Source organism: Jaculus jaculus, chromosome 8 (genome assembly GCF_020740685.1).
Source record: "Jaculus jaculus isolate mJacJac1 chromosome 8, mJacJac1.mat.Y.cur, whole genome shotgun sequence".
In the NCBI taxonomy this organism is placed as follows: Eukaryota; Metazoa; Chordata; class Mammalia; order Rodentia; family Dipodidae; genus Jaculus; species Jaculus jaculus.
The window spans coordinates 55,494,242-55,520,519 of NC_059109.1; the positions used below are offsets into that span (position 1 = coordinate 55,494,242).

A 26,278-nucleotide genomic window follows, 5' to 3' on the forward strand; every position below is an offset into this window, starting at 1 on the left:
ATGTTATAGCCAGCTTCCTTTTGCCAGTGTTTGGCATACTTTCCTGTTGCTGTTTTCCACCTGATGTTGGCCAAGAGGTGATGTCCACTCTCTGCTTGTGCCATCATGGAGCTTTCCCCTCGAGTTTTCTTTTCTTTTTTTTTTTTTTTTAAATTTTCAAGGTACAGTCTTCCTCTTGCCCAGGGTGACCTGGATTTAACTATGCAGTCTTAGGGTAGCCTCAAACTCATGGCAATCCTCTTACCTCTGCCTCCCAAGTGCTGGGGTTAAAGGTGTGCACTACCATGCCTGGATTCCTCTTGAGTTTGTAAGCCAAAATACACATTAATTCCCACAGGCTGCTCTTGGTCAGGTGTTTTCTGCCAGTAATGTGAACCTGACTGCAACACCTATGTTTTTCCTATGCACTCAAGAGGCAGAGGTAGGAGGAACACCAAGAGTTCGAGGCCACCCTGAGACTGGGCTAGAGACCCTACCTTGAAAAACAAAAACAAAACAATACCAAACAAAACAAAACAAACAAAAAAAATTACCTACGTAAGCCAGTTGCACAGGAGAAAAAAGAAAATGAGAAGTCTAGAAAAGTGACTGAAGTGCAAGGTTGGATGGAACATGCCTATAATCCTACAACTCCCAGGATTTAGGATGACTTCACGGATAGCCTGAGCTAGCCAGTTCCAGAATAGTGACGGACATTTAAGAAGACCCCTGTCAAAGAAACAAGTAGCAACCTTCCCACCCTGCCAAACACACATGCACAACCTAGGCTTCTTTTCTCCCACAAACAGAAAGAATAACTGAAACTTTTTTTTTTAAAGAAATGCCTGTTTGTGGTAAAGTTGTGATATATAAAATTAGCAAAACCCAGATAAATGACTTTTAGTCAGATTTGAATAATAACCCATCTGCTGCTACCACTGTCCATTTTCATTACAGTATTTAGGAGACCAAGCATAATTTATGTTTAAATTTAGTTTTTAGCTGAATGTATTATGCATCACATTTACAAACAAAACAAAGGGCTGGGGACATAGCTCAGTGGTAGAGCACTTGGCCAGAATGTATGGGACTAGAAATCTTAATCCTATTGCCCACTCATCTCCCCCCTCCCCCACAGAAAAATTTTCTTTAGTGAGGTATGGTGTGATATTTATGGCCTGTCTTCTCTTGCGGGCTTCCTGCCCACAATGAGACAATGAGGACCCATTTGCATGCACCACTGCTATGAGATGTAGCCAAGGATGCCCTCACTAGAGTTCAGCAGGTTCTGTGTCATATTCTTTTATTTAGTTATTTTGAGAGAGAAGAGAGAGAGAAGCAGATAGAGAGATTAGGGGCACCAGGGCCTCCAGCCACTGCAAATGAATTCCAGATGCATGTGCCACCTTGTGGATCTGGATTATGTGGGTATTGGAGAATCAAACCTAGGCCCATAGGCTTCTCAGGCAAGTGTCTTAGCCACTAAGCCATCTGTCCACCGCAAATTTTAATGGGCACTCCAGAGCCTCCAGCCTCTGTAAACTCCGGATGCATGTGCCAAATTGTGCATCTAGTTTTATGTGGGCAATGTGGAATCTAACTTGGATTGCTGGGCTTTGCAGGCAAGGGCCATACCCGTTGAGCCATCTCTCCAATCTTGGTGTCATGTTCTTGGCTTTTTTTTTCAAGGTAGGGTCTAACTCTAGCCCAGACTGAACTGGAATTTGCTATGTAGTCTAAGGTAGAGATTGAAACTTATGGTGGTCCTCTTTGCCATCAATAATCTTGCCTCTGCCTTAATGGCATGTAGCCTCCTCCCCCGACCCCAGCTCTGGTGTCATGTTCTTGAACCTCCCTGGCAAATAACCTATCCTCAGGTATTTCATTACAGCAACAAAACACCTAGCACCACACCAGAAAACAAAGATATCTATAAAAGAATCTAGGACAGATCCTAGCAATCTGATCTTAAATTCTTTTTTAAAAATTTTATTTATTTATTTAAAGAGCTAGAGAGGGAAAGAGGCAGAGAGAGACATACAGAATGGGTGTGCCAGGGGCTCTAGCCACTGCAAATGAACTCCAGATGCATGCGTTAGCTTGTGCATCTGGCTTACATTGGTAATGGGGAACTGAACCAAACTTGGCTTTGCAGACAAATGCCTTAACTGCTAAGCCATCTCTCCAACCCCTTAAGTTTTAAATTCTATTTTCACAAAAATAGATGACAGGGAAACTTATTATTTGCTTGTATCCTATTGCCTTCAAACCTTATTTTCAATTGTAACTATCCTATTAAAGGAATTAAATCTGAGTTTAAGAAGAGATAATGAGCAAGGCATGGTGGTCTAAAATTTCAGCACACAGGAGGTAGAGGTAGGAGAATCAAAATAGATGCTATCTTCAAACTAACAACAACAAAAAAAAAAACCAAAAAAAAAAAAAAAAAAAAAAAAAAAAACCCCGAAGCCAGGCATGGTGGCGCATGCCTTTAATACCAGCACTCGGGAGGCAGAGGTAGGAGGATCACTGTGAGTTCGAGGTCACCCTGAGACTATACAGTGAATTCCAGCTAGGGCTAGAGTGAGACTCTACCTCAGAAAAAAAAACCCAAAACACCAGGCTCCAGGAAATGGCTTGATTAAAGGATTGTTTGCTAAGCTTGTTGGCCCTGGTTCAATTCCCCAGTACCCACATAAAGTCAGAAGCACAAAGTTGCACATGCATCTGGAATTCATTTGCAGTGCTCAGAGGCCCTGTTGCGTGTACGCATGCACCAGGAGTGGTGGCTCATGCCTGTAATCCTGACTTAATTCTGCCATTCTGTTAGTTAATGTTTTGTGCTTCAGGGTTTCGTAAACTGCTTTAACTTTGAGGTTTTCCCAGACATGAAGGTTTAAAATTTCAGTTGACTTTGTAACATAATGAAGTATTTGCTACTTACCTACTACAGAGGCATCTTTATCACTAATGAACTTCTTAAATTCTTCCTCATTCCTGAGAGGAACCGAGGCTGGTCCTGCCTGCTTTTTCAGGTGGCTGACAATTCCATCTTAGAAAATAAAAGTTATAGCAACATGATTTATAAGTTTTGAGAAGGTAGTTATTCACATGATTCAAAATTCAAAAGAAGAGCTGAGAAGATGGCTCAGTTGTTAAAGGCATTTGCTTGCAAAGCCACTAGCTCAGGTTGATACGCAACACCCATATGCAAATACATAAATAAAATCTATTTCCAAAAAATTCAACTTAATTTTTTTTTTTTTAATTAAAAAGGTACAATAGCTGCGTGTGGTGATGGTGCACATCTTTAACCCCAGCTTTTGGGAGGCAGAGGTAGGTGGATTGCTGTCAGTTTGAGGTCACCCTGAGACGACAATGGTGAATTCCAGGTCAGCCTGGACTAGCAAATAAGACCAACCCTACCTCAAGAAACAAAAACAAAACAAAAAAACACCAAAAAATTTAAATAAATAAATAAAAATTAAACAAACAAACAAAAAAAGGTACAAGAGGTATACAATGAAGTTTTCTTCCTAGTCTTGTCCCTAGTCAGACAGTTTCTCTCTTATAGGTAAGACTTCACAGTTTCCTATATATTCTAAAACGGCAGCACATACACACTTGTGTTTAATTTTGTTGGTTATTTGGAGAAAGTCTCATTGTAGCCTAGGCTACCCTCAAACTCAGATCCTCCTGACCTTATCTTCTAAGTGCTAGGATTATAGCCATGAACAACCATGCCTGGCTTATGTAATGATTAACATAGTTTCAAGTTAATTTATATCAAAGCCTAATAACCAGAGTTTAATTCCCCAGTACCCACATACAGCTAGATGTGTAAGATGGCAAATACATCTAGAGTTTGTTTGCAGACTATGGAGACCCTAGTGTATCCTTCTCGCTCTCTCTGCCATGTGTGAAGGCACATGCCTTTAGTCCCAGCACTCAGGAGGCAGAGGTAGGGGGATTGCTGTGAACTAGAGGCCAGCCTGAGATTCCACAGTGAATTCCAGATCAACTTGGGCTGGGCTAGATCAAGACCCTACTTTAAAAAAACAAAATAAGGCCTGGAGAGATGGCTTAGTGGTTAAGCGCTTGCCTGTGAAGCCTAAGGACCCTGGTTCGGGGTTTGATTCCCCAGGACCTACATTAGCCAGATGCACAAGGGGGGCGCAAGCATCTGGAGTTTGTTTGCAGTGGCTAGAGGACCTGATGCGCCCATTCTCTCTCTCTTTCTATCTGCCTCTCTCTCTCTGTGTTTCTCTCTCTCTCTCAAAAAAAAAAAAAAAAAAAAAAAGCCAGGTGCGGAGGCGCAAACCTTTAATCCCAGCACTTGGGATGCAGAGATAGGAGGATTGCTGCGAGTTCCAGGTCACCCTGAGACTACATAGTGAATTCCAGGTCAGTCTAAGCTAGAGGAAGACCCTACCTCAAAAAACAAAACATACTGGGTACAGAATCTTCTCTTTTCAGATGGCAGTGACCTTGGGATGACTCAGAAGGTATCAGAGTGCTGGAAAGAAGTGACTGGAGTACTGAGTAACATCTCGATCACATCCTCCAAGGCTCAGGGTCTAATGTGTAGAGGTGGTGGATAGAATTTAAGAGCCAAAGGAAGGGTAGGACTCCTTATAACGTGCTCCCTCTAGACACAAAATGGCCTGGATATCCATGACCTCATAGTGCCTGACACTACCTACACAAGACCATCAGAGGAGGAAAAGATCATGACATCAAAATAAAAGACCAATTTGAGATGGGGAGGGGATAAGATGGAGAATGGAATCTCAAAGGCGAAAAGTGAGGGGAGGGAGGGTATTACCATGGGATATTTTTTATAATCATGGAAAATGTTAATAAAAAATTGAAGCCGGGCGTGGTAGCGCACGCCTTTAATCCCAGCACTTGGGAGGCAGAGGTAGGAGGATCGCCATGAGTTCAAGGCCACCCTGAGACTACAGAGTTAATTCCAGGTCAGCCTGGACCAGAGTGAGACCTTACCTCAAAAAACCAAAAAAAGGGGCTGGAGAGATGGCTTAGCGGTTAAGCGCTTGCCTGTGAAGCCTAAGGACCCCGGTTCGAGGCTCGGTTCCCCAGGTCCCACGTTAGCCAGATGCACAAGGGGGCGCACGTGTCTGGAGTTCGTTTGCAGAGGCTGGAAGCCCTGGCGTGCCCATTCTCTCTCTCTCCCTCTATCTGTCTTTCTCTCTGTGTCTGTCACTCTCAAATAAATAAATAAATTAATTAAAAAAAAAAACAAAAAAAAAAAAAATTGAGAATAGGGTTGGAGAGATGGCTTAGCAGTTAAACGCTTGCCTGTGAAGCCTAAGGACCCCAGTTCGAGGCTCAGTTCCCCAGGATCCACCTTAGCCAGATGCACAAGGGGGCACACGCATCAGGAATTCGTTTGCAGTGGCTACAGGCCCTGGCACACCCATTCTTTCTCTGCCTCTTTCTCCCTCTGTCTGTTGCTCTCAAATAAATAAAAAATACAACAAAAAATTAAAAAATATTAAATAAAAAATATTTTAAAAAATTGTGAATAAAATAAAACAGAACCTCACAAAACATAAATAAAATAAATAATTTGTAAGCCAGGCGTGGTGGCGCACGCCTTTAATCCCAGCACTCGGGAGGCAGAGGTAGGAGGACTGCCTTGAGTTCGAGGCCACCCTGAGACTACATAGTGAATTCCAGGTCAGCCTGGGCTAGAGTGAGACCCTACCTCAGAAAACCAAAAAATTAAATCAATCAATCAATCAATAATGTGTGTGTGTGTCAGGGCCTTGTGCTGCAACTGAATGCCTGTTTGGCTTCATATGGGTGGCTATAAACTGAAACCAGACCAGTCAGCTTCACAGGCAGTGCCTTGAACCACTGATCCATCTCCCTAGCTCCTACATAGGTATTTTTTGAATTGTTCCTTTCTTCCACTCATCACTAAAGCACAAGCGCTAAAGGCTAACAAAGCACCTCCTTCTGTTTATAATCAAATGCCCACTATATATATATTTATTTATATATAAAAAGTTGATATTCAGTTACTGTCACATGAAAAAAATGAGATGAGACATTTCTGTCAGTGCTGTAGCCCAGTACTGGTAAGTTGTCCATGCTTCAGTAAATAACCCCTTACCCATGCTCACACATGCAATCCTTATTAAACTCAGTGGCTACCATTACCCCTCCCCCTAAAAGTCATAAGAGTAGAATAGGGACTTGAGAAAAGGGAGTTTGGCAGGAATAGGAGGGGGCAAGAGAAGGTAATGGATGGTGAATGTGACCAAAATATATTACATATATGTATAAAATTAATTTTAAGGGCTGGGATGTGGCCCAGTTGGAAGTACCTTTAACTGCTGAGTGAGCCCCACTCAGTTGGTATAGTACTTGCCTAGCAAGCAAATATTAACTTACATTTAATTATTTATTTGAGAGGGTGAAAGAGGGAGAGACAGAGAATGGGCACCCCAGCCTATAGCCACTACAAATAAACTCCAGATGCATGTGCCACCTGGTGCATTTGGCTTTATGTGGGTACTGGGAATTCAGACCCCATTATGCTTTGCAAACAAGAACCTTAACCACTAAGCCATCTCTCCAATCTGCAACTATTAATTTAAAAGTCACAGCCAAGCTGGGCATGGTGGCGTATGACCTTAATCCCAGCACTCAGTGTAGGAGGATCAACGTGAGTTTGAGGCCACCCAGAGACTACATAGTGAATTCCTCCAGGTCAGCCTGAGCTAGCGGGAGACCCTACCTAAAAAAAAAAAAAAAGTCATAGCCAGGAGTGGTGGGGCACACCTTTAACCCCTGCGCTTGAAAGGCAGAGGTAGGAGGACTGCCATGAGTTTGAGGCTACCCTGAGACTACAAAGTGTATTCCAGGTCAGCCTGAGGTAGAGTAGGACCCCTACCTAGAAAAACCAAAACCTAGGAGGCTAGAGTGATAGCTCAGTGGTTAAAGGCATTTGCTTACAAAGCCTAACATCCTAGATTTGACCCCCTAGTACTCAAGTAAAGCCAGATGTAAAGTGGCACATGTGTCTAGAGATCATTTCCAGTAGCAAGAGGCCTGGGCACACCCATACTTACTCTTTCTCTCTCTCTCTCTTACAAAAATAAAAAATACTTAAAACAAGACCGGTTGAGAGCCGGGTATGGTGGCACACATCTTTAATCCCAGCACCTGGGAGGCAGAGGTAGGAGGATCACCGTGAGTTCGAGGCCACCCTGAGACTACACAGTGAATTCCTGGTCAGCCTGGGCTAGCGTGGGACCTTACCTCCAAAAACCAAATAAATAAAAATAAAAAGACCAGTTGATGTCTTAAATATTTTCTGTGTTGCTGTAGAATTTAGAGAAAGGCTAACAAAATGACTTGTTAAATGAGGAATATTTATTTATTTATTTGCAAGGAGAGAATGGCTTAACATGGGTACTGGGAAATTGAAACTGGATTGTTAAGCTTTTCAGGCAAGCACCTTAATGGATCCATCTCTCCAGCCCCACTGAGGAATTTTTTTTTTTTCTTTCAAGGTAGGGTCTCACTCTGGCTCAGACTGACCTGGAATTCACTATGTAGTCTCAGGGCGGTGTCGAATTCTCAGCTATCCTACCTCTGCCTCCCAAGTGCTGGGATTAAAGGCATGTACCACCACGCCTGGCCCACTGAGGAATATTTAAGATTGAAAAATAAAACAAATCAATTCAGTTTCCAGAATATAATTCAAGGCAGGCTTGGCGGCACATGCATATAACGTCATCACTTAAGGAAGAGGATTGCAAGTTCAAGTCTAGTCTGGGTTACATAGCTAGCCTGTTTCAAAATAAATCAGAATGCAACCCAGGGTCCTTACCAGCAGTCCTAGGTCCGTCATAAGCACCTGCTTCTTCACCATCTCTAAATATTTTGAGGGTTGGATATCCACTGACTCCATACTTATTACAGGTGTTTGTGTTGGCAGTACAATCAACCTAAAGGTTAAAAGCCACAAAAGTTATTTTGTTATTCAAGCAACTACTGTAAGTTCTCCCTATAGTCCTATAATGTCCAAATTTGAGCAATTCTTGGCATACATACTACAGAACACTGGATTTTAAAAAGCAGGCCAGGCATGGTTACATACACCTTTAATCTCAGTACTCAGACAGGAGTAGCACCTTGAGTTCGAGGCCATCCTAAGACTACATAGTGAATTCTAGGTCAGCCAGGGCAAGAGCAAGACCCTACCTAAAAAAAACAAAAACAGAAAAACTAGTGCTAACTGTATCAGAACTTTCCAAGAGACTTTTTTAATCTTTAAAAATTTTTTTTTGTTTATTTTTATCTATTTGAGAGTGACAGAGAGAGAGAGAGACAGATAGAGAGAGACAGAGAATAGGCGTGCCAGGGCCTCCAGCCACTGCAAATGAACCCAGATGCATGCGTCCCCTTGTGCATCTGGCCAACGTGGGTCCTGGGGAATCAAGCCTCAAACCGGGGTCCTTAGGCTTCACAGGCAAGTGCGTAACTGCTAAGCCATCTCTCCAGCCCATTTTTAAAGTTATTTTTTTAAATCTTTTTAAATTTTTTTTTTTGTTTATTTATTTGAGAGTGACAGAGACAGAGGCTCTAAGAGATTTCTGAACCCATGTAAGCCAGATGTACATGGTGGTGCATGCATCAGAGTTCATTTGCAGTGGCTGGAGGCTGTGGCATGCCCATTCTCTCTCCTACTCTGTGTCATAAATAAGTAAAAAAAAAAAAAAAAATTAGATTCCTTGGCCAAATAGGAAAACTGTAAAACTGGTACTTAAATTCTTTAAATTCAGCTGGGTATAAATGGTGCATGCACGTCTATAATCCCTATACTTGGGAGCTGGAGTCAGGAGTACCATGAGTTCAAGGTTAGCCACAGCTATACAGAGTTGAGGGCAGCTGGGTCTACATGAGACACTGCCTCTTTAAAATCTTTCTCTAATAGGTAAATAAATAAATATTTTAAAATTTAGGGGCCAGAGAGATAGCTTAGTTGTTAAGATACTTGCCTGTGAAGCCTGAGGACCCATATCCGACTCTCTAGGTCCCATGTAAGCCAGATGCACAAGGTGATGCAAGTGCATATGGTTGTACATGCATGTAAGGTGGCACATGTGTCTAGAGCTCATTTACGGTGGCTGTAGGCCCTGATATACCAGTCTCCCCACCCCTCTTTCTCCCTTGCATTAAAAAAGGGGGGGGGGGGAGTCTGTTGAGCTTGCCTCAAAAAAAACAAAAAAAGAAATTATCCAGGCATGGTGGCATACTCCTTTAATCCCAGCAGTTGGGAGGCTGAGATAGGCTCACTGTGATTTTGTGGCCAGCCTGAGATAGTGAATTGCAAGTGAGACTGGGCTACAGTGAGATCCTACCTCAAAAAACAAAACCAAACAAATAGCAGCCTTATACATGTACAAACATGTATTTGAGGTTGGGAGAAATAAGAACTTTAGACTGGAATGACCACAAATTTACTACAGAATGGCAAAATTCTTGGATTACAGGTATGTGTCACCATATTGGCCCTTTTTTTAGATTTTTTTTAAAAATTTTTATTAACATTTCCCATGATTATAAAATATATCCCATGGTAATTCCCTCCCTCCCCACCCCCACACTTTCCCATTTGAAATTCCATTCTCCATCATATTACCTCCCCATTACAATCATTGTAATTACATATATAAAATATCACCCTATTAAGTATCCTCCCCCCTTCCTTTCTCTACCCTTTATGTCTCCTTTTTACCTTACTGGCCTCTGCTACTAAGTATTTTCATTCTCACGCAAAAGCCCAATCATCTGTAGCTAGGATCCACATATGAGAGAGAACATGTGGTGCTTGGCTTTCTGGGCCTGGGTTACCTCACTCAGTATAATACTTTCCAGGTCCATCCATTTTTCTGTAAATTTCATAACTTCATTTTTCTTTACTGCTGAGTAGAACTCCATTGTATAAATGTGCCACATCTTCATTATCCACTCATCTGTTGAGGGACATCTAGGCTGGTTCCATTTCCCAGCTATTATAAATTGAGCAGCAACAAACATGGTTGAGCATGTACTTCTAAGGAAATGAGATGAGTCCTTTGGATATATGCCTAGGAGTGCTATAGCTGGGTCATATGGTAGATCAATCTTTAGCTGTTTTAGGAACCTCCACACTGTTTTCCACAATGGCTAGACCAGATTGCATTCCCACCAGCAGTGCAGAAGGGTTCCTTTTTTTCCATATCCCTGCCAACATTTATGATCATTTGTTTTCATGATGGTGGCCAATCTGACAGGAGTGAGATGGAATCTCAATGTAGTTTTAATCTGCATTTCCCTGATGACTAGTGACGTAGAACATTTTTTTAGATGCTTATATGCCATTTGTATTTCTTCCTTTGAGAACTCTCTATTTAGCTCCATAGCCCATTTTTTTGATTGGCTTGTTTGATTCCTTATTATTTAACTTTTTGAGTTCTTTGTATATCCTAGATCTTAATCCTCTATCAGATATATAGCTGGCGAAGATTTTTTCCCATTCTGTAGGTTGCCTCTTTGCTTTTTTCACTGTGTCCTTTGCAGTGCAAAATCTTTGTACCATATTGGCCTTTTGAAACATTAACTATGAAAACATACACCAAAGGCTGGAGAGATGGCTCAGTGGTTAAGGCGCTTGCCTGCAAAGCTAACAACCCAGGTTAATTCCCCAGTGACCATGTGAAGCCAGATGCACAACGGGGCATATGCATCTAGAATTTGTTTACACCCTCTTTCTCAAATAAATAAAAATGAAATATCCAAAATATAAAATTTCAGGGCTGGAGAAATGGCATAGTGATTAAGGCACTTGCCTGCACAGCCAAAGGACCCAGGTTCAATTCCCCAGGACCCATGTAAGCCAGATACACCAGGTGGCACATAAGTTCCTTTGTAGCAGCTGGAGGCCCTGGCATGCCCATTCTATCTATGTGCCCCCATCTCTCTCTCAAATAATATCAAAAATAAAATTTGTTTACAATGGCTGGATGCCCTGATACAACCACTTTGTTTTTCTTCTTATTGTTCTTTGCTTGCAAATAGAAATATTATAACATATATTTAAAAATATATACTACGGGCTGGAGAGATGGCTTAGCGGTTAAGCGCTTGCCTGTGTAGCCTAAGGACCCCGGTTTGAGGCTTGGTTCCCCAGGACCCACGTTAGCCAGATGCACACAGGGATGCACGCATCTGGAGTTCGTTTGCAGTGGCTGGAGGCCCTGGCGTGCCTGTTCTCTCTCTCTCTATCTGACTCTTTCTCTCTGTCTGTCACTCTCAGATAAATAAATAAAAGTAACAAGAAAAGAGTATTTAAGAAAAATCTTAAAATAAAAAAATATATATACATATAAATATATACACATACATACCTATATATACACACACCAAATTTATAGTTGACCAGTTTATCTGTGGTGGTTTTAATGTAAATGTCCCCCATAGCCTCATTGTTTGTGATTAATACTTATACCCAGCTGGGCATGGTGGTACACACTTAATCTCAGCACTTGGGAGGCAGAGGTAGGAGGATCCCTATGAGTTCAAGGGTACCCTGAGACTACATAGTGAATTCCAGGTTAGCCTGGGCTAGAGCAAGACCCTACCTAGAAAAACTAATGAAGACTCATACACAACCCCTATGCCCAAGGGAGCCTATGGTAAGTGGTGTGCCTTGGTGGAGTATGTGTCACTGGGGAAGGACTTTGAGGTCTAGTCCAGCCCAACCCGTTCTCAGTTTAGGTCACTCTGGTTGTTTCCTTCAGTTCTAATAAAATGTGATGCTCAGTTCCTGTTCTGCCATAATGAAACTTCCCCTCGAAAGTCTTTTCCCTCCAAGCTGGCTTCTGGTTGGGTGTTTATTAGGCTTCACAGACAAATGCCTTAACTGCTAAGCCAATTCCCCAGCCCTGCCTTTTCTTAGCACATAAAGAGGCAAGAGGACAATGTTCAGCTTGGTCCTCATCTTCCACCTCATTTTGAGGCAGGTTGTCTTGTTCAATGCTCCCTTCATGAGCCTTCAGGAAATTCCTGTCTCTGCTTCCCCTCTTGCTGTAGGCACACTGGGATTATTATAGAAGCCAGCCATCCCAGGTTGCCTCCACTTGCTAGCTGAGGCCAACCTTCTTTTTCCTCCTTTTTTCTGAGAGAGAGAGAGAATTGGCATGCTAGGGCCTTGGCCACTATAATCCAACTCCAGATGCTTGCACCATCTAGTGGGTATGTGTGACCTTGCAACTGCCGCACCTATGTGTCTGGCTTACATGGGATCTGAAGAGAGATTGAACATAGGTCCTTAAGCTTCACATACAAATGCTTTATCCGCTAAGCCATCTTTCCTGCTGGGGTTACAGTTATACTTAGTTGGTATCTTCGGACCTCTGCTTCCGGCCTGCTGGGATTAAAGGTATGAACCACTGTGCCTGGCCTTGCTTTTTTAGTAAAAAATTACTTGAGAGTTATAGATAAGATAGGTAGATAGACAGCATGGAACACCAAGGCCTCTTGCCAATGCAAAGGGAACTCCAGATACATGCACCATTTTGTTCATTTGGTTTTACGTGGGTAATGGGGTACTGATCAGCAGGCTTTGGAAACAGGTGTCTTTAACCAGCTCATGTCACTGTTTAATATTTGAAGCCATAATTAATACAGTAGCTATTAGTATTCAGTCTTAATTATCATGAATAGTGAAAAACATTAATTTTATATACAACTGGGAGGGAGGGAGATGGAAAGATTGTTTAATGGTTAATGATGCCTGCTTGTGAAGCCTGCTGGCCCAAGGTTCAATTCCCAAGCTTCCCAGGGTTAAAGCAAGCATCTAATTTTTGTCTGCAGTGGCAGGATGTGCTGGTGCATGCATGCATACCTATACATATAAATATATAAATAAAAAGTTAAAAACAAAATGCCTCATATGCTTTAATGATGAATCCACCTATATCCATACCCACCTTTGCTAATGGGACTATTCCTTTTAATCTAGTAGCAGCAGCTTCATATTCAGGGGCAAGCCTCTTGCAGTGTCCACACCTATAGAAATATTTTAAAAAGCCCAATTATTAGTTTAATTCTACAAACTTGTTCACACTGTCTACAAAGAATCTCAGACTAACAAATGTTACTTTTTGTTTTGAAGACAAGGTCTCCTCCTATGTAGTCCAGGCTGTGATCCTCCTGCTTCATTATCCCTCATGATGGGATAAACAGGTGAGAACCACCATGCCCCTATATTTTTAAATGGCAGCAGTGGGGCTGGAGAGAGGGTTTAGCGGTTAAGCACTTACATGCAAACCAAGGGACCTATGTTCGATTCCACAGAATCCACCTAAGCCAGATGCATGTGGTAGTGCATGCATCTAGAGTTTGTTTGCAGTGGCTGAAGACCTGTCACACCCATTTTCTCCCTCTATCTGCCTGTCTCTCAAACAAAAATATTTTTTAAAAAATGTCAGCAGTGGGCTGGAGAAATGGCTTAGCGGTTAAGCGCTTGCCTGTGAAGCCTAAGGACCTCAGTTCGAGGCTTGATTCCCCAGGCCCCACATTAGCCACAAAGGGGTGCATGCATCTGGAGCTCATGTGCAGTGGCTAGAAGCCCTGGCACACCCATTTTCCCTCTCACTCTCAAATAAGTAAAAATAAACAAAAAACTTTTTTAAATGTCAGCAGTAATTGAACCCAGAGCCATGCATACTAGGCTACGTACTCTACCACTAAGCTATATATAACATTTATTAATTATTATTATTATTGTTATTATTATTATTTTCCCCAGGCAGGGTCTGACCTGGAACTCACTCTGTAGCCACAGGCTAGCCTAGAACTCATAGCAATCTTACTTCAGCTGGGATCAAAGTCACCATGCCCAGCTGCCCTCAGCTATTCCGAGGCTCAGTCTAACTAAGTTTGCCCCAACTGGCCTTGAATTTTCATGCTGCCTGAGCTTCCAAAAGAGCTGGTATTATAGGTCAATATCATGTCCAGCAAAAATTTTGAACTCTTACAATGGTCTTCACAACCTAAATTTCTCAGACTGGCTGTTTTCCTCCTACCTCTGCCTCCTGAGTGCTGGAATTATTTATTTGACACGCACAAACACGGAGGGAGGGAGAGGGAGGGGGAGAGGGAGAGTAGGAGAGGGGGGAGGGGGGAGAGAGAAAGAAAGAGAGACAGAGGGAGGGAAGGAGAGAAAACAAGCACATGCACGCCAGGGCCTCCAGCCACTGCAATTGAAATACAGATGCGTGGGCCCTCTTGTGCATCTGGCTAACAGGAGTCCTGGGGAATCGAGCCTAGGTCCTTTGGCTTTGTAGGTAAACATTTCAACCACTAAGCCATCCCTCCAGCTTTAGTGCTGGAATTAAAGGCATGTGCCACCATGCCCGGCTTATTTTTTGTTTAATTTTGAGGTAGGGTCTCATTCTAGCCCTGGCAGACCTAGAATTCACTCTGTATTCTTGGGGTGGCCTTGAACTCATGGTGATCCTCCTACCTCTGCCTCTTGTTTATTTCTTTAAGGTACCATCATCCTCTATTGGCTACAACAGTAAATGGAGAAAATAAAATAAAAAATTAAAAAGTGAGCCAGGTATGGTGGTGCACACCTTTAATCCCAGCACTCAGGAGGCAGAGGTAGGATTGCTGTGAGTTCAAAGCCACCTACCCTGAGGCTACATAGTGAATTCCAGGTCAGCCTGGGCTGGAATGAGACCCTTCCTTGAAAAACCAAAAACAAAATAATAAATTTAAAAAGTGAATTAAAGTACAAGGAATTACTATTTATCGAATTTATTATTTATTTATTTTTTTTTTTTGAGGTAGGGTGTTGTTCTAGCTCAGGCTGACATGGAATTCACTATGTAATCTCAGGGTAACCTCAAGCTCACAGTGATCCTCCTACCTCTGCCTCCTGAGTGCTGGGATTAAAGGCGTGTGCCACAATGCATGGTTGAGACAGAGAGAGAAAGAGCGTGTGCATGCGCGCACCTCTAGCTACTGCAAATAAACTCGAGATGCATGTGCCACTTTGTACATCTGGCTTTACATTGGCACTGGGGAATTGAATCTGGGGCATTAGGCTTTGCAGGCAAACACCTTTACCCGCTGAGCCATTTCTTCAGCCCCAGACATTTTTGCTTAAGCTTCCTTTTTAGTCCTCAGATGGTGTTCCTGTTATAGGAGATACACTGGTGGGGACAGACCTTGGGGTGATTAGTCTAGCCTACTGAGTGTTCACAGCTGGGACCTACTTGCTGTTTTCTCTGCTGTGGATGTACGATGTGGTGAGCCAACTTCCTCCACCATGATAAAGCTTCCCCTCAAAACACTAAGGCAAGCCAAGCCTTGCGTGGTAGCACCTGCCTTTAATCCTAGGAGGCAGAGGTAGGGGGATTGCTACCCTGAGACTACATCATAGTGAATTCCATGTCAGCCTGAGCTAGACAGAAGGACCCTATCTCCAAAAAAAAAAAAAAAAAAAAAAAAACCAACCAAACAAACAAACAAACAAAAAAAAAAACAGGCAAAAACAAACAAAAAAACAACCTCTCAGCACTATAAACCCTTTCCTCTCATAAATTGCTTCGGGTCAGGCATTCTGACCCCACCACAAGAAGGAAACTACAACATTTGGCTATGAAATATGTCATCTTAAATTTCTTCTCAGGCCAGGTGTAGTAGTACATGCCTTTAAACCCAGCACTCAGGAGGCAGATAAATTGTTGTAAGTTCAAGGCCAACCTGGTACAAAAGTAAGACCCTACCTCAGGAAAAAAAGAAATAAGTTTCTTCTCTATTCTTCCTTTTTTTTTTTGTTTTTTTGAGGTAGGGTCTCACTCTAGCCCAGGCTGACCTGGAATTCACTATGGAGTCTCAGGGTGGCCTCAAACTCCTCCTACCTCTGCCTCCTGAGTGCTGGGATTAAAGGTGTGCGCCCACTCTTATTCTTCCTTTGTATAACATTTGGTTTTGTGATAGGATCTATGTAGACCAGGCTGGCCTTGAATACCCTGTGTAGCATGACAGAGGCGTATGTCACACAACTCCTGGCTTCTTCTCTTCTGTCTTCTATTTTGTTATCTGTAGGGAGATAACAGAATTCAACCTTCTCAAAGTGATCCCTTTGCAACCCATTGGCTTTGAAGAAATAATATACAGCTGGTGCTAGCTGTGTACTGACATGAATATCCCACACATCCAACTGCATGGAAAAAGCACCCATGGGATTGGCAGGATTTTCTGGGTTGAGGAGCAGGTGCTTCTTGTGATCCCTTGGGGAAATTATTTTATGTTTTTATCAGTTCTCATGGTCAGGTGAATTGTTAAAGGAACCATTATGATGAAATCTCAGTTAAGACAAAGAACTACAATAAACTGCTAGTTTTCTGGACAAGACTCTACAGCCCCAGGCTATCCTGGAACTGCTTGGCCCAGGGTGGCCTCCAGCAGCCATGCATGCTACTTATGCCTCAGCTTTCCAGAATGTTGGGATTACAAACATGATCCCTTATACCTGGCTTAGAGTGTGCCTAATATTAAAACCAATGCCTTGTGTACTTCATTCCATACAGGCCTCTAACTGTTTCTTGTCAAACTGAAAGCTAAAACTTGGTGCTAATTCTTTTTTTTGTTTCTATTTGTTTTTGAGATATAGTCTCACGTAACCCTGGTGGGCCTGGAACCTGCATTAATTCTCCTGCTTCTGTCCCCCACCCCCAAGTGTTGGGATTACATGCATGCATCATGTCTAGCCTCAAGTTATTTCTTTGATGTTTTGTTTTCAGGTAGGGTTTCACTGGTTAGGGTGACCTGGAATTCACCATGTAGTCTCAGGGTGGCCTTGAACTCATGGCAATCCTCCTACCTCTGCCTCCCAAGTGCTAGGATTAAAGGCGTGCTCCACCATGCCTTGCTCTATCTTTCTTTTTTTTTTAAATGTATTTTAAAGGGTGTAAGATTTGGGTCAGGATTTAAAGCTTCAGAGAGAAAAGGTAGGGTTTTTCAGGGGAGAATATTAGAGCAAAGGTATAAGAGTATTACTGAGAATGATGCTTTCAAGAGAGCTGTGAAAACTTTTTTTAAATTTTATTAGCATTTTCCATGATTATAAAAAAATATCCCATGGTAATTCCCTCCCTCCCCCCCAAAAACTTTTTTTTTTGCGAGATAATGTGTATTATAACTACATTAATCAGCAATGTATAAGGCAGGAAGGGAAAAAGCAAATGCAATAGAGCCATGAGTAAGATATTTCACATAGTAGAGAATGAGAAAGTGACCAGAGTGGCAAAAGTGAGAAAAATGGGACAGGAGCTTATGTAGCCAAGACTTGCTGTGAACTTAGAATTCTTGTGCCTCAGGCTCCCAAGACAAGCACATCCCACCATGCCCATCTCTTATTGTTGAGTTTCTATCATCTCTTATTGTTGAGTTTCTATCGCAGTAACTGCCAAGGATGAGGTAATATATTTTTAAATTATTAAGTTAATCCTCCAGTGTCCTCTTAAAGTCAGACACATGTATCTGGAAGTTTGTTTGCCACAGCAGGAGACCCTGGCATACTCCCTTCTCTCTCTCTGCTTGCAAATAAATAAATAAAAACATTAAAACATATTCATGAGGCAAAGAGATGGCTTAGCAGTTAAGATGCTTGTCTGCGAAGCCCAAGTACACATGTTCAACTCTCCAGATCCCATGTAAATCAGACGCACAAGGTGACAAAAGCACACTACATCACACATGCAAACAAGATGGTGCACACATCTTGAGTTCAATCACAGTGGCTGGAGACCCTAGCACATCAATTCTTTTTCATAAAAATAAAAAAAAAAAAAATACAAGGGCTGGAGGGATAGCTTAGCGGTTAAGACGTGTGCCTGCAAAGCCAAAGGACCCAGGTTTGATTCCCCAGGCCCAGGACTCACATTAGCCAGATGCACAGGATGGCACATGTGTCTGGAATTCGTTTGCAGTGGCTAGAGACCCTGGCATACCCATTCCCTCTCTCTCAAATAAATAAAATATTAAAATAAGTAAATAAAATATAAAAAAAAGAAATAAAAAGTTCATGGACTGGAGAGATGTCAGTGGTTAAAGTTACTTGCTTGCAAAGCCAGATGGCCCAAGTTTGAGTCCCCAGTACCCACATAAAGCCAGACACCCAAAGTGGCATATGTATCTGGAGTTCGTTTGCAGTGAAAGGGAGGCGGCCCTGACGTGGCACACACCTTTAATCCCAGCACTCAGAGGCAGAGGAAGGATTGTCATGAGTTCAAGGCCACCCTGAGACCACATAATCAATCCTCAGTTAGCCTAGGCTAGAGTGAATCCTACCTGAAAGGAAAACAAAACAAAACAAAATTCACTCTGCGGTGGGCTTCTGTAATTCCAGCAAAATGACACTGATGGTGAGATTGGAAGTGGAGACAGAAGAATTTCCTGGAAACACAGTAGCTCAGCAAAGAACTGCAGAGCAAGAATCCAGAGTGTGAGGCTGGATAGATTGTTTAACGGTTAAGGCGTTTGTCTGCAAAGCCAAAGGAAACAGTTTCAACACTACAGGACCCACGCAAGCCAGATGTACAAGGGAATGCAAACATCCGGAGTTTGTTTGCAGTGACTAGAGGACCTGGTGCACCCATTCTCTCTATATATATGTGTGTGTTTTATTCATTTATTTATAATTTTTTGAGGTAGGGTCTCATTCTAGCTCAGGCTGACCTGGAATTCACTATGTAGTCTCAGGGTGGCCTCAAACTCGTAGCGATGCTCCTATCTCTGCATCCCCAGCGCTGGGATTAAAGGCATGCGCCACCACGCCTGGCTCAAGATATATTAGCCAGATGCACAAGGGGGCGCATGTGTCAGGAGTTCATTTGCACTGGCTGGAGGTCCTCACCTGCCCATTCTCTCTGTCTATCGCTCTCAAATAAATAAATAATTCAGTGTGAAGGCTTGACTCCAGTGAGGTAGACAGGCAAGAACCAAACTGAAAACCTGAAAGCTATCTTCTGACCTCCACATGCATGCCACACACATACATACACAATTAAAAATTTAAAATTTAAATTAAAAAATTCATATTAGCAGGCCAGGTGTAGTAGTGCACATCTTTAATGCCAGTATTTGGGAAGCAGAGGTAGAAGGATTGCTGTGAGTTCGAGGCCAGCCTGAGACTCATACTGAATTCCAGGTCAACTTGGGCTAGAACTACCTCAAAACACCAAAAAAAGGAAAAAATTAGTTATTGCGAGTTTTCTAGGGGGTAGGACTGGGTGGTAAGCATGGATTAATGCCCTGAGTTCAATCCTTAGCACTACAGAAGAAAAACAGTTTAGAAAGTTTCATAGAAGTCTATAACATAGGTAGATTGTTGAGGGCTTAAAGTTAACACTGATTAATAGATTTTTAGAAATTAACACATTTAAATAATGCTATTTCCCTACCACCAAAAATTCAGATACTTGGGCGTGGAGGGATGGCTTAGCGGTTAAGCTCTTGCCTGTGAAGCCTAAGGACCCCGGTTCAAGGCTCGGTTCCCCAGGTCCCACGTTAGCCAGATGCACAAGGGGGCGCACGTGTCTGGAGTTCGTTTGCAGTGGCTGGAAGCCCTGGCGCGCCCATTCTCTCTCTCTCCCTCTATCTGTCTTTCTTCTTGTGTCTGTCGCTCTCAAATAAATAAATAAAAACTGAACAAAAAAAAATTAAAAAAAAATTCAGATACTCTTATCCTGACATATGTAGATTAGCTGAGTATGGTGGCCCACATTCCTAATACTTAAGAGGTGGAGGCAAGATGATAAGGAGTTCAAGACCAACCTTGACTGTATACCAAGTTTAAGGCTAGCCTGGCACACGTTAAATCCTGTTTCAAACAAAACAACAAATTTCATAATGGGAACAGTCTATAAAATGAAAATGAGGCCCAGGTGGTGGCGAAGCACATGTATGTCCCCAACCCTCATTTTACTTTTCCTTTGAAAGTATCTTTGCTGGGCATGGTGGTACACACATTTAATCCCAGCACTCAGGAGGCAGAGGTAGGAGGATCACTGTGAGTTAGGGTCTAGCCTGAACTACAGAGTGAATTCATGTCAGCCTGGGCTAGACTCTACCTTGAAAACCAAAAAAAAAAAAAACAAACAGCAGCAGCAAAAAACCCCTTTGTTCTTGTGTGTAAGCTAGCATATATGGTGGTTAAGGGCGACCTCAGGTTCACTGCTGCCCTTGCCAGGCCAGCAAGCTTGTGAGCTTGCAAGGATTTTCCTGTCTCTGCCTCTAATCTTGCTCCAGGAGGCCATTTTGTCTGGCTTTACATGAGTTTTGGAGGAACTGAACTCAGGTTATCATGCTTGTAAAGTTAGTCCTTTTACCTGCTGATTTACCTTGGTGGTTTGAATGTAACACGTTCCCCTTACCCCCATAGAAAGTTTATGATTAAGCCTCCTACTTAGTCCCTAGTGGGTGGAACCTTGAGAGGTTAAGCTTTGCTGAAATGTTCATCATTTTTTTGGGGGAATGGGGGGAGGGGATGAGGTTTATTAGTCCATCTCTACTGGGTGTTGTGAGCTACGTCATTCACACCAGTTTTTTCCTGTTGCCATGTCAAGATATGATGCCCCAGCTGCCTGTTACGTGTGCCATCTTTTCCTGCCATGATGAAACTTCTCAAAATTGTAAACTGAGCCAGACAGAGATGCTGGTGCTTGCTTTTAATCCCAGCACTCAGGAGGCAGAGGTAGGAGGACTGCTATGAGTTCGAGGTCAGCCTGGAACTAGAGCGAGTTCCAAACCAGGCAAGGCTAGAACGAGAACCTATTTTGAAAAAAATAAAAAATAAATATTGCTTCTGGTCAGGTGTTTTGTCCCAGCAATGGGTCCTGGGGAATTGAACCTGGGCCCTTTTGGTTTTGCAGGCAAAGACCTTAACCGCTAAGCCATCCCAATGTATTTTATAAGCTCTCTCTTTTTTTTTTTTGAGGGGGGTAGTATTTTGAGGTAGGGTTTCGCTCCAGCCCTGGCTTACATGGAATTCACTATGTAGTCTCAGGCTGGCCTCAAACTCACGGTGATCCTCCTACCTCTGAGTGCCATGGGCTGGGAATGTCACCATGTCTTGTTTTATTAGCTATCTTTAAAGAAAGTCAAACATTGAGGAAGATTCTTTTAACTGTTCTTAACAAGAAATGGAACTCCTGGGCTAGAGAGATGGCTCAGTGGTTAAGGCACTTGCCTGCAAAGACTAAGGACCTGGGTTTGATTCCCCGGTACCTACATAGAGCCAGAGGCACAAGGTGGAGCATGTGTCTGGAGTTTGTATACAGTGACTAGAAGCCCTGGTAGGTCCATTCTATGTGCCCCACCCTCCTCAAATAAGTAATTTTTTTTTCAATTTTTTTTTTTTTATTTATTTGAGAGCGACAGGCATAGAAAGAGGCAGATAGAGAGAGAGAGAATGGACGCACCAGGTCCTCCAACCACTGCAAACGAACAACTACAGACGCGTGCGCCCCCTAGAGCATCTGGCTGACGTGGGTCCTGAGGAATCAAGCCTTGAACCCGGGTCCTTAGGCTTCATAGGCAAGCGCTTAACCACTGAGCCATCTCTCCAGCCCAGTAATTTTTTTTTTTTTTAAAGAGATGGTACTCTTTACCTATTTAAAGGAGAACAGTCAAAAAAAAACAAAAAAAAAACACATTTCCAGTGGCTTAGAGATATGGCTTAGTGGTTAAGGTGTTTGCTTGCAAAGCCTAAGGACTCATGTTCAATTACCCAGTCAGGACCTATGTAATATAGATTAACAAAATGGCACATGTCTGAAGTTCATTTGCAGCAGCTGGAGGCCCTGGCCTGCCCATTCTGTCTGTCTGTCTTCTCTCTCTCCCTCTGCTTGCAAATGAATTAATTTAAAAAAATTTCCAGCCAGGCATGGTGGTATGCACCTTAAATCTCAGCACTCAGGAGGCAGAGGCAGGAGGATTGCTGCAAGTTCAAGGCCACCCAGACACTATAGGCTAGCCTGGGTTAGAGTGAGACCCTACCTCAACAAACAAAAACAACAAAAATTGCAGGGCTTGCCGGGCGTGGCGCACGCCTTTAATCCCAGCACTCGGGAAGCAGAGGTAGGAGGATCGCCAAGAGTTCGAGGCCACCCTGAGACTACATAGTGAATTCCAGGTCAGCCTGAGCCAGAGTGAGACCCTAACTCGAAAAACAAAAAAACAAAACAAAACAAAAAAAAAATTGCAGGGCTGGGGAGATGGCTCAGCAGCTAAAGATGCTTACAAAACCTGCTGACTATTTAATCCATAAGGATTGATAATTAATTCCCTGGTACTCATATAAAGCTAGAAGCACAAAGTGACACATGCATCTATAGTTTGTTTGCAGCATTAAGAGTCCCTGGTGTGCTTACATGCGATTTCCAGAGCCAAGAGTAGTGGTCTGTAATCCCAAAATTTAGGAGACTGAGGCAGCAGGATCATTGTAAATTCCAGGTTAGCTGGCCTATGAAGTAAGATCCTGATTCAATAATAATGTCAAGCAAAGCAAAAGGAAAACATTTTTAGGCAGGCAGAGAAGTAGTAGGAGGATCAGAAGTTCAAGACCAGCCTGGGCTAGATGAAACTCTGTCCAGAGAAAAAAACAAAAACTATTACAGTTGACAGGTTAAAAACATGTGGAGCCAGGTGTGGTGGTGCATGCCCTTTAATCCCAGCACTATGGAGGCAGAGGTAGGAGGATAGTCATGAATTCAAGACCACCCTGAGACTATGTAGTGAATTTCAGGTCAGCCAGGACTAGCCCAAGACCCTATCTTGAAAAACCAAACCAAACAAAAAACAAAACAAACAACAACAAAAAACGCATGTGGAATCTTAGGCGTGGTGGTGCATGTCTTTAATCCTTACACTCAGGAGGCAGTGGTAGGAGGATTGCTGAGTTTGAGGCCACCCTAGACATAGAGTTCCAGGTCAGACTGGGCTAAAGTGAGACCCTGCTTCAAACAAACAAAAGATGTGTGCGAGGGGGTACAGGGGATAGGACATTACTGGGCTGGAGAGATGGCTTAGTGCTTAAGGCACTTGCCTGGGAAGCCTGAGGACCCAGGTTGGCTTCTCCAGGTCCCATGTAAGCCAGATGCACAAAGTAGTGTATGCATCTGGAGTTCATTTGCAGGGGCTAAAGGCCCTGGCATGCCCATTCCCACTCTTCTCTCTCCGTCTTAAATAAATAAAAATAAATCATAAGGGAAAAAAAGGACATTATCAACAGCAAATTTCCTTAACTTGAAACTGCTCCTTCAGAAAACTGTTTTTTTCTAGCATTATGGAGGATTTCTCAATTAAAAGCAGACTCCAGGGCTGGAGAGATGGCTTAGCGGTTAAGCGCTTGCCTGTGAAGCCTAAGGACCCCGGTTCGAGGCTCGGTTCCCCAGGTCCCACGTTAGCCAGATGCACAAGGGGGCGCACGCGTCTGGAGTTCGTTTGCAGAGGCTGGAAGCCCTGGTGCGCCCATTCTCTCTCTCTCCCTCTATCTGTCTTTCTCTCTGTGTCTGTTGCTCTCAAATAAATAAATAAGAATTAAAAAAAAAAAAAAAAAAAAAAAAAAAAAGCAGACTCCACAGAACTCTCCCCAGTTTTTTTTGTTTTTCGAGGTAGGGTCTCCCTCTAGCTCAGGCTGACCTAGAATTTACTATGTAGTCTCAGGGTGGCCTCAAACTCATGGCGATCCTCCTACCTCTGCCTCCCAAGTGCTGGGATTAAAGGTGTGTGCCACCATGGGGCCCAGCTCTCCCCAGTTTTTGAGAACCTTTACTGCATGATGGGATAGCCTTAAAGTAAGCACATGTAAGAATTTTAAGACATGCTTGAAACTGGGCATAATGGTGCATGTAATCCTAACCCTTGGGAGGCAGAGGTAGAAGGATGGCTGTGAGTTCAAGGCCAACCTGAACCTACATAGTGAATTCCAGGTCAGCCTGGGCTAGAGGGAGACCCTACCTTGAAACACCAAACCAAACCAAAACAACAACAACAAAAAGCTGGACATAGCACCAATGTCTGTAATCACAGAACACTTAGGGCAAGAAAGGAGGCAGAGACAAGAGAACTGTCTAGAAGCTAGCGCCTATCAAAGCAGTGGTGCACAATGGGAGAGACCCTGCCTCAGGCAAGGTGGAAAGCAAGGACCAACAGCCAAAGTTGTCATCTGACCCCCACAAGTGTTTCCTGGCATGCATGATCACACATTTCTGCTGCTGTTGTTTTGAGATAGGGTCTCCCTCTAGCCTAGGCTGACCTAGAACTCACAGCATCCTTCTACCTCTGCCTCCCAAGTACTGGGATCAAAGGCATGTGCCACCATACCCCGCTCCACACAAATTTTTTCCCATAAGGACTGAACACAGGACTTGCCATGCTAGGCAAGTGCCACTGAACTATACCCCTAACGCTTAAAAAAAAAAGCTTCACTCTAATTCTCCAACAGCCCACAATTTTCCTGCAATTTCTCCATTAAACTGCTGTATGACCCCTTTAATCAAAGAAGCAAGACCCAAGTGACACCCCCTCAAAGTTAAAAAGCATGATTATGTAACTAGGATGAGGCAAGGAATTCTAGATATGTATAAATGCTCTCATTTTATGCTCTCGTAATATGTCACCAGTACTGCCAATTAGCCACAGACGTGTCCTGAACACAAGTCTGTCACAAGCTGAAGCACAATTTGCTTTCTGCCTCTAGCATATTCTTCTGATTCACACAGTCCTTATTACATACAGGTCTTGAGCATGAATATCAGTAATCACTGTTAGCTGAACTTGAGGCATAAAGACCTAAATCAAAAGCAAGTAGAAAGTTACACACTTTATTTCTCTACTAATTTTGTATAGATAAGTTTTTAGCTAAGGATCATTCATTGTGCCAGGATGGGGAAAAAAAAAGCCCATAATTAGGATCCACTGAGCTATTACAAATGTTAAAATAGTTTGTTGTGGCAATAATTTGTAAGTTATTGACACAACCACTTAGGCTGGTAGGACCAGAAATCTTATTTGCTCTCCCCTCCCAAGACACGTTCCTATTTTGGGGTCAGTTTGCTTTTGTAAAGAATTTACACTTTTGTTGGGTTAAATGGCCCTGAAGTGGTATATTTCTCCAATACGGGTTACTTTCTCACTGGGAGTCTCATCATTTCCCAGAATCCCTAATTTTTAAAAAAATCTGACAATTTTGGACAGATGCTAATGAAAATTATTGTTGTTGCCTTGGTCTTTGACAGAGGTCTGTGCTGCGTAATACAGACAATGTTAAGTCAGGTCATGAGCAAAATAATTGTCTCAAGAAAGCACTTAGGACCATCCAGCAGCCACTGAATGACCTTGGCTAGAAACCAATAGCTGTCCGGTGGGGAGCAAGAAGGAAGAAATTACCCTGGGACCCCAGGACCTCAACAGCCCGGTGAAGCTTTTCCTTTCTCTAGAAGGCTCTGGGGATGCCTTGCTAGGTCTGCAGAGCCCAGGGCGTTTAACACTGACTCACCTAGAAACTGTGCGGATACACATCGGAGGAGGAGGGAGAGGGGATGGAATGGTCAAACCCTGTGCAAATAGGAAGTGCGGCAAACAGAGACAAGGATGTGGCCGGGTCTAAGAGGAGCCTTCAGGCTTTCCCTTCCCAGGTCTCGACCCCGGGGCGATCGCCCCCCGACCCCCACTCCTCCGCTCCCAGGACGGCACCTCCCGCTCCCCCACCGACAGACAGGACCCCGGGCGGCCGCAGCTGGCCTAGGCCCCTGGATGGGTGGATGGCGCCGGCGCTCCCGTAGGCCCGATCGTTCCCGCGCCCCCACACGCCGGCGCGGCGGCCTCACCAGGGGGCGAAGAACTCCACCAGCATGAGGCCCGCGGAGCCCGTGTCGGAGACACGACTCTCGAAGTTGTCGTCGGTGAGTTCCAGCACGTCGGAGGCAGCGGCGAGGCGGGCCGAGGCGAGGAGCAGCGCCACGCCCGGGAACAGCGCTAGGCGGCTGGGGCGCATGGCGGCGAGGCGAGGCGAGGCGAGGCGAGGCGTGGGGGGCTGGCCGCGGCTGGGGCCTGGGGGCACTGGCGGAGGTCGGGCCCGCCACCACGCAGCAGCCGGCCTTGCGCTCGCGTCTGGCCCAGGCGGACCTGCATCCGGACGTCCCCACCCCCTCGCCCGGCTCGGGCCGCAGTGTGGCAGCCGCCCATTGGCTGCGGCGCG

At 43.7% G+C, this 26,278-nt stretch overlaps 1 protein-coding gene across 1 annotated transcript in view; it reads right to left on the reverse strand.

Annotated features, from left to right (window-relative positions):
• Pdia3 (protein disulfide isomerase family A member 3) overlaps positions 1 to 26,089 on the reverse strand; it is a 42,235-nt gene extending 16,146 nt beyond the window's left edge. Inside the window, exons 1-4 of the mRNA XM_045157555.1 lie at positions 25,908 to 26,089; positions 12,990 to 13,068; positions 7,844 to 7,961; positions 2,924 to 3,031 (exon numbers count right to left, since the gene is read on the reverse strand). Coding sequence (XP_045013490.1) covers positions 2,924 to 3,031; positions 7,844 to 7,961; positions 12,990 to 13,068; positions 25,908 to 26,074 — 472 coding nt within the window. The 5' untranslated portion in view covers positions 26,075 to 26,089. The remainder of the gene's footprint in view (positions 1 to 2,923; positions 3,032 to 7,843; positions 7,962 to 12,989; positions 13,069 to 25,907) is intronic.
• Between the last annotated feature and the right edge of the window lie 189 nt (positions 26,090 to 26,278).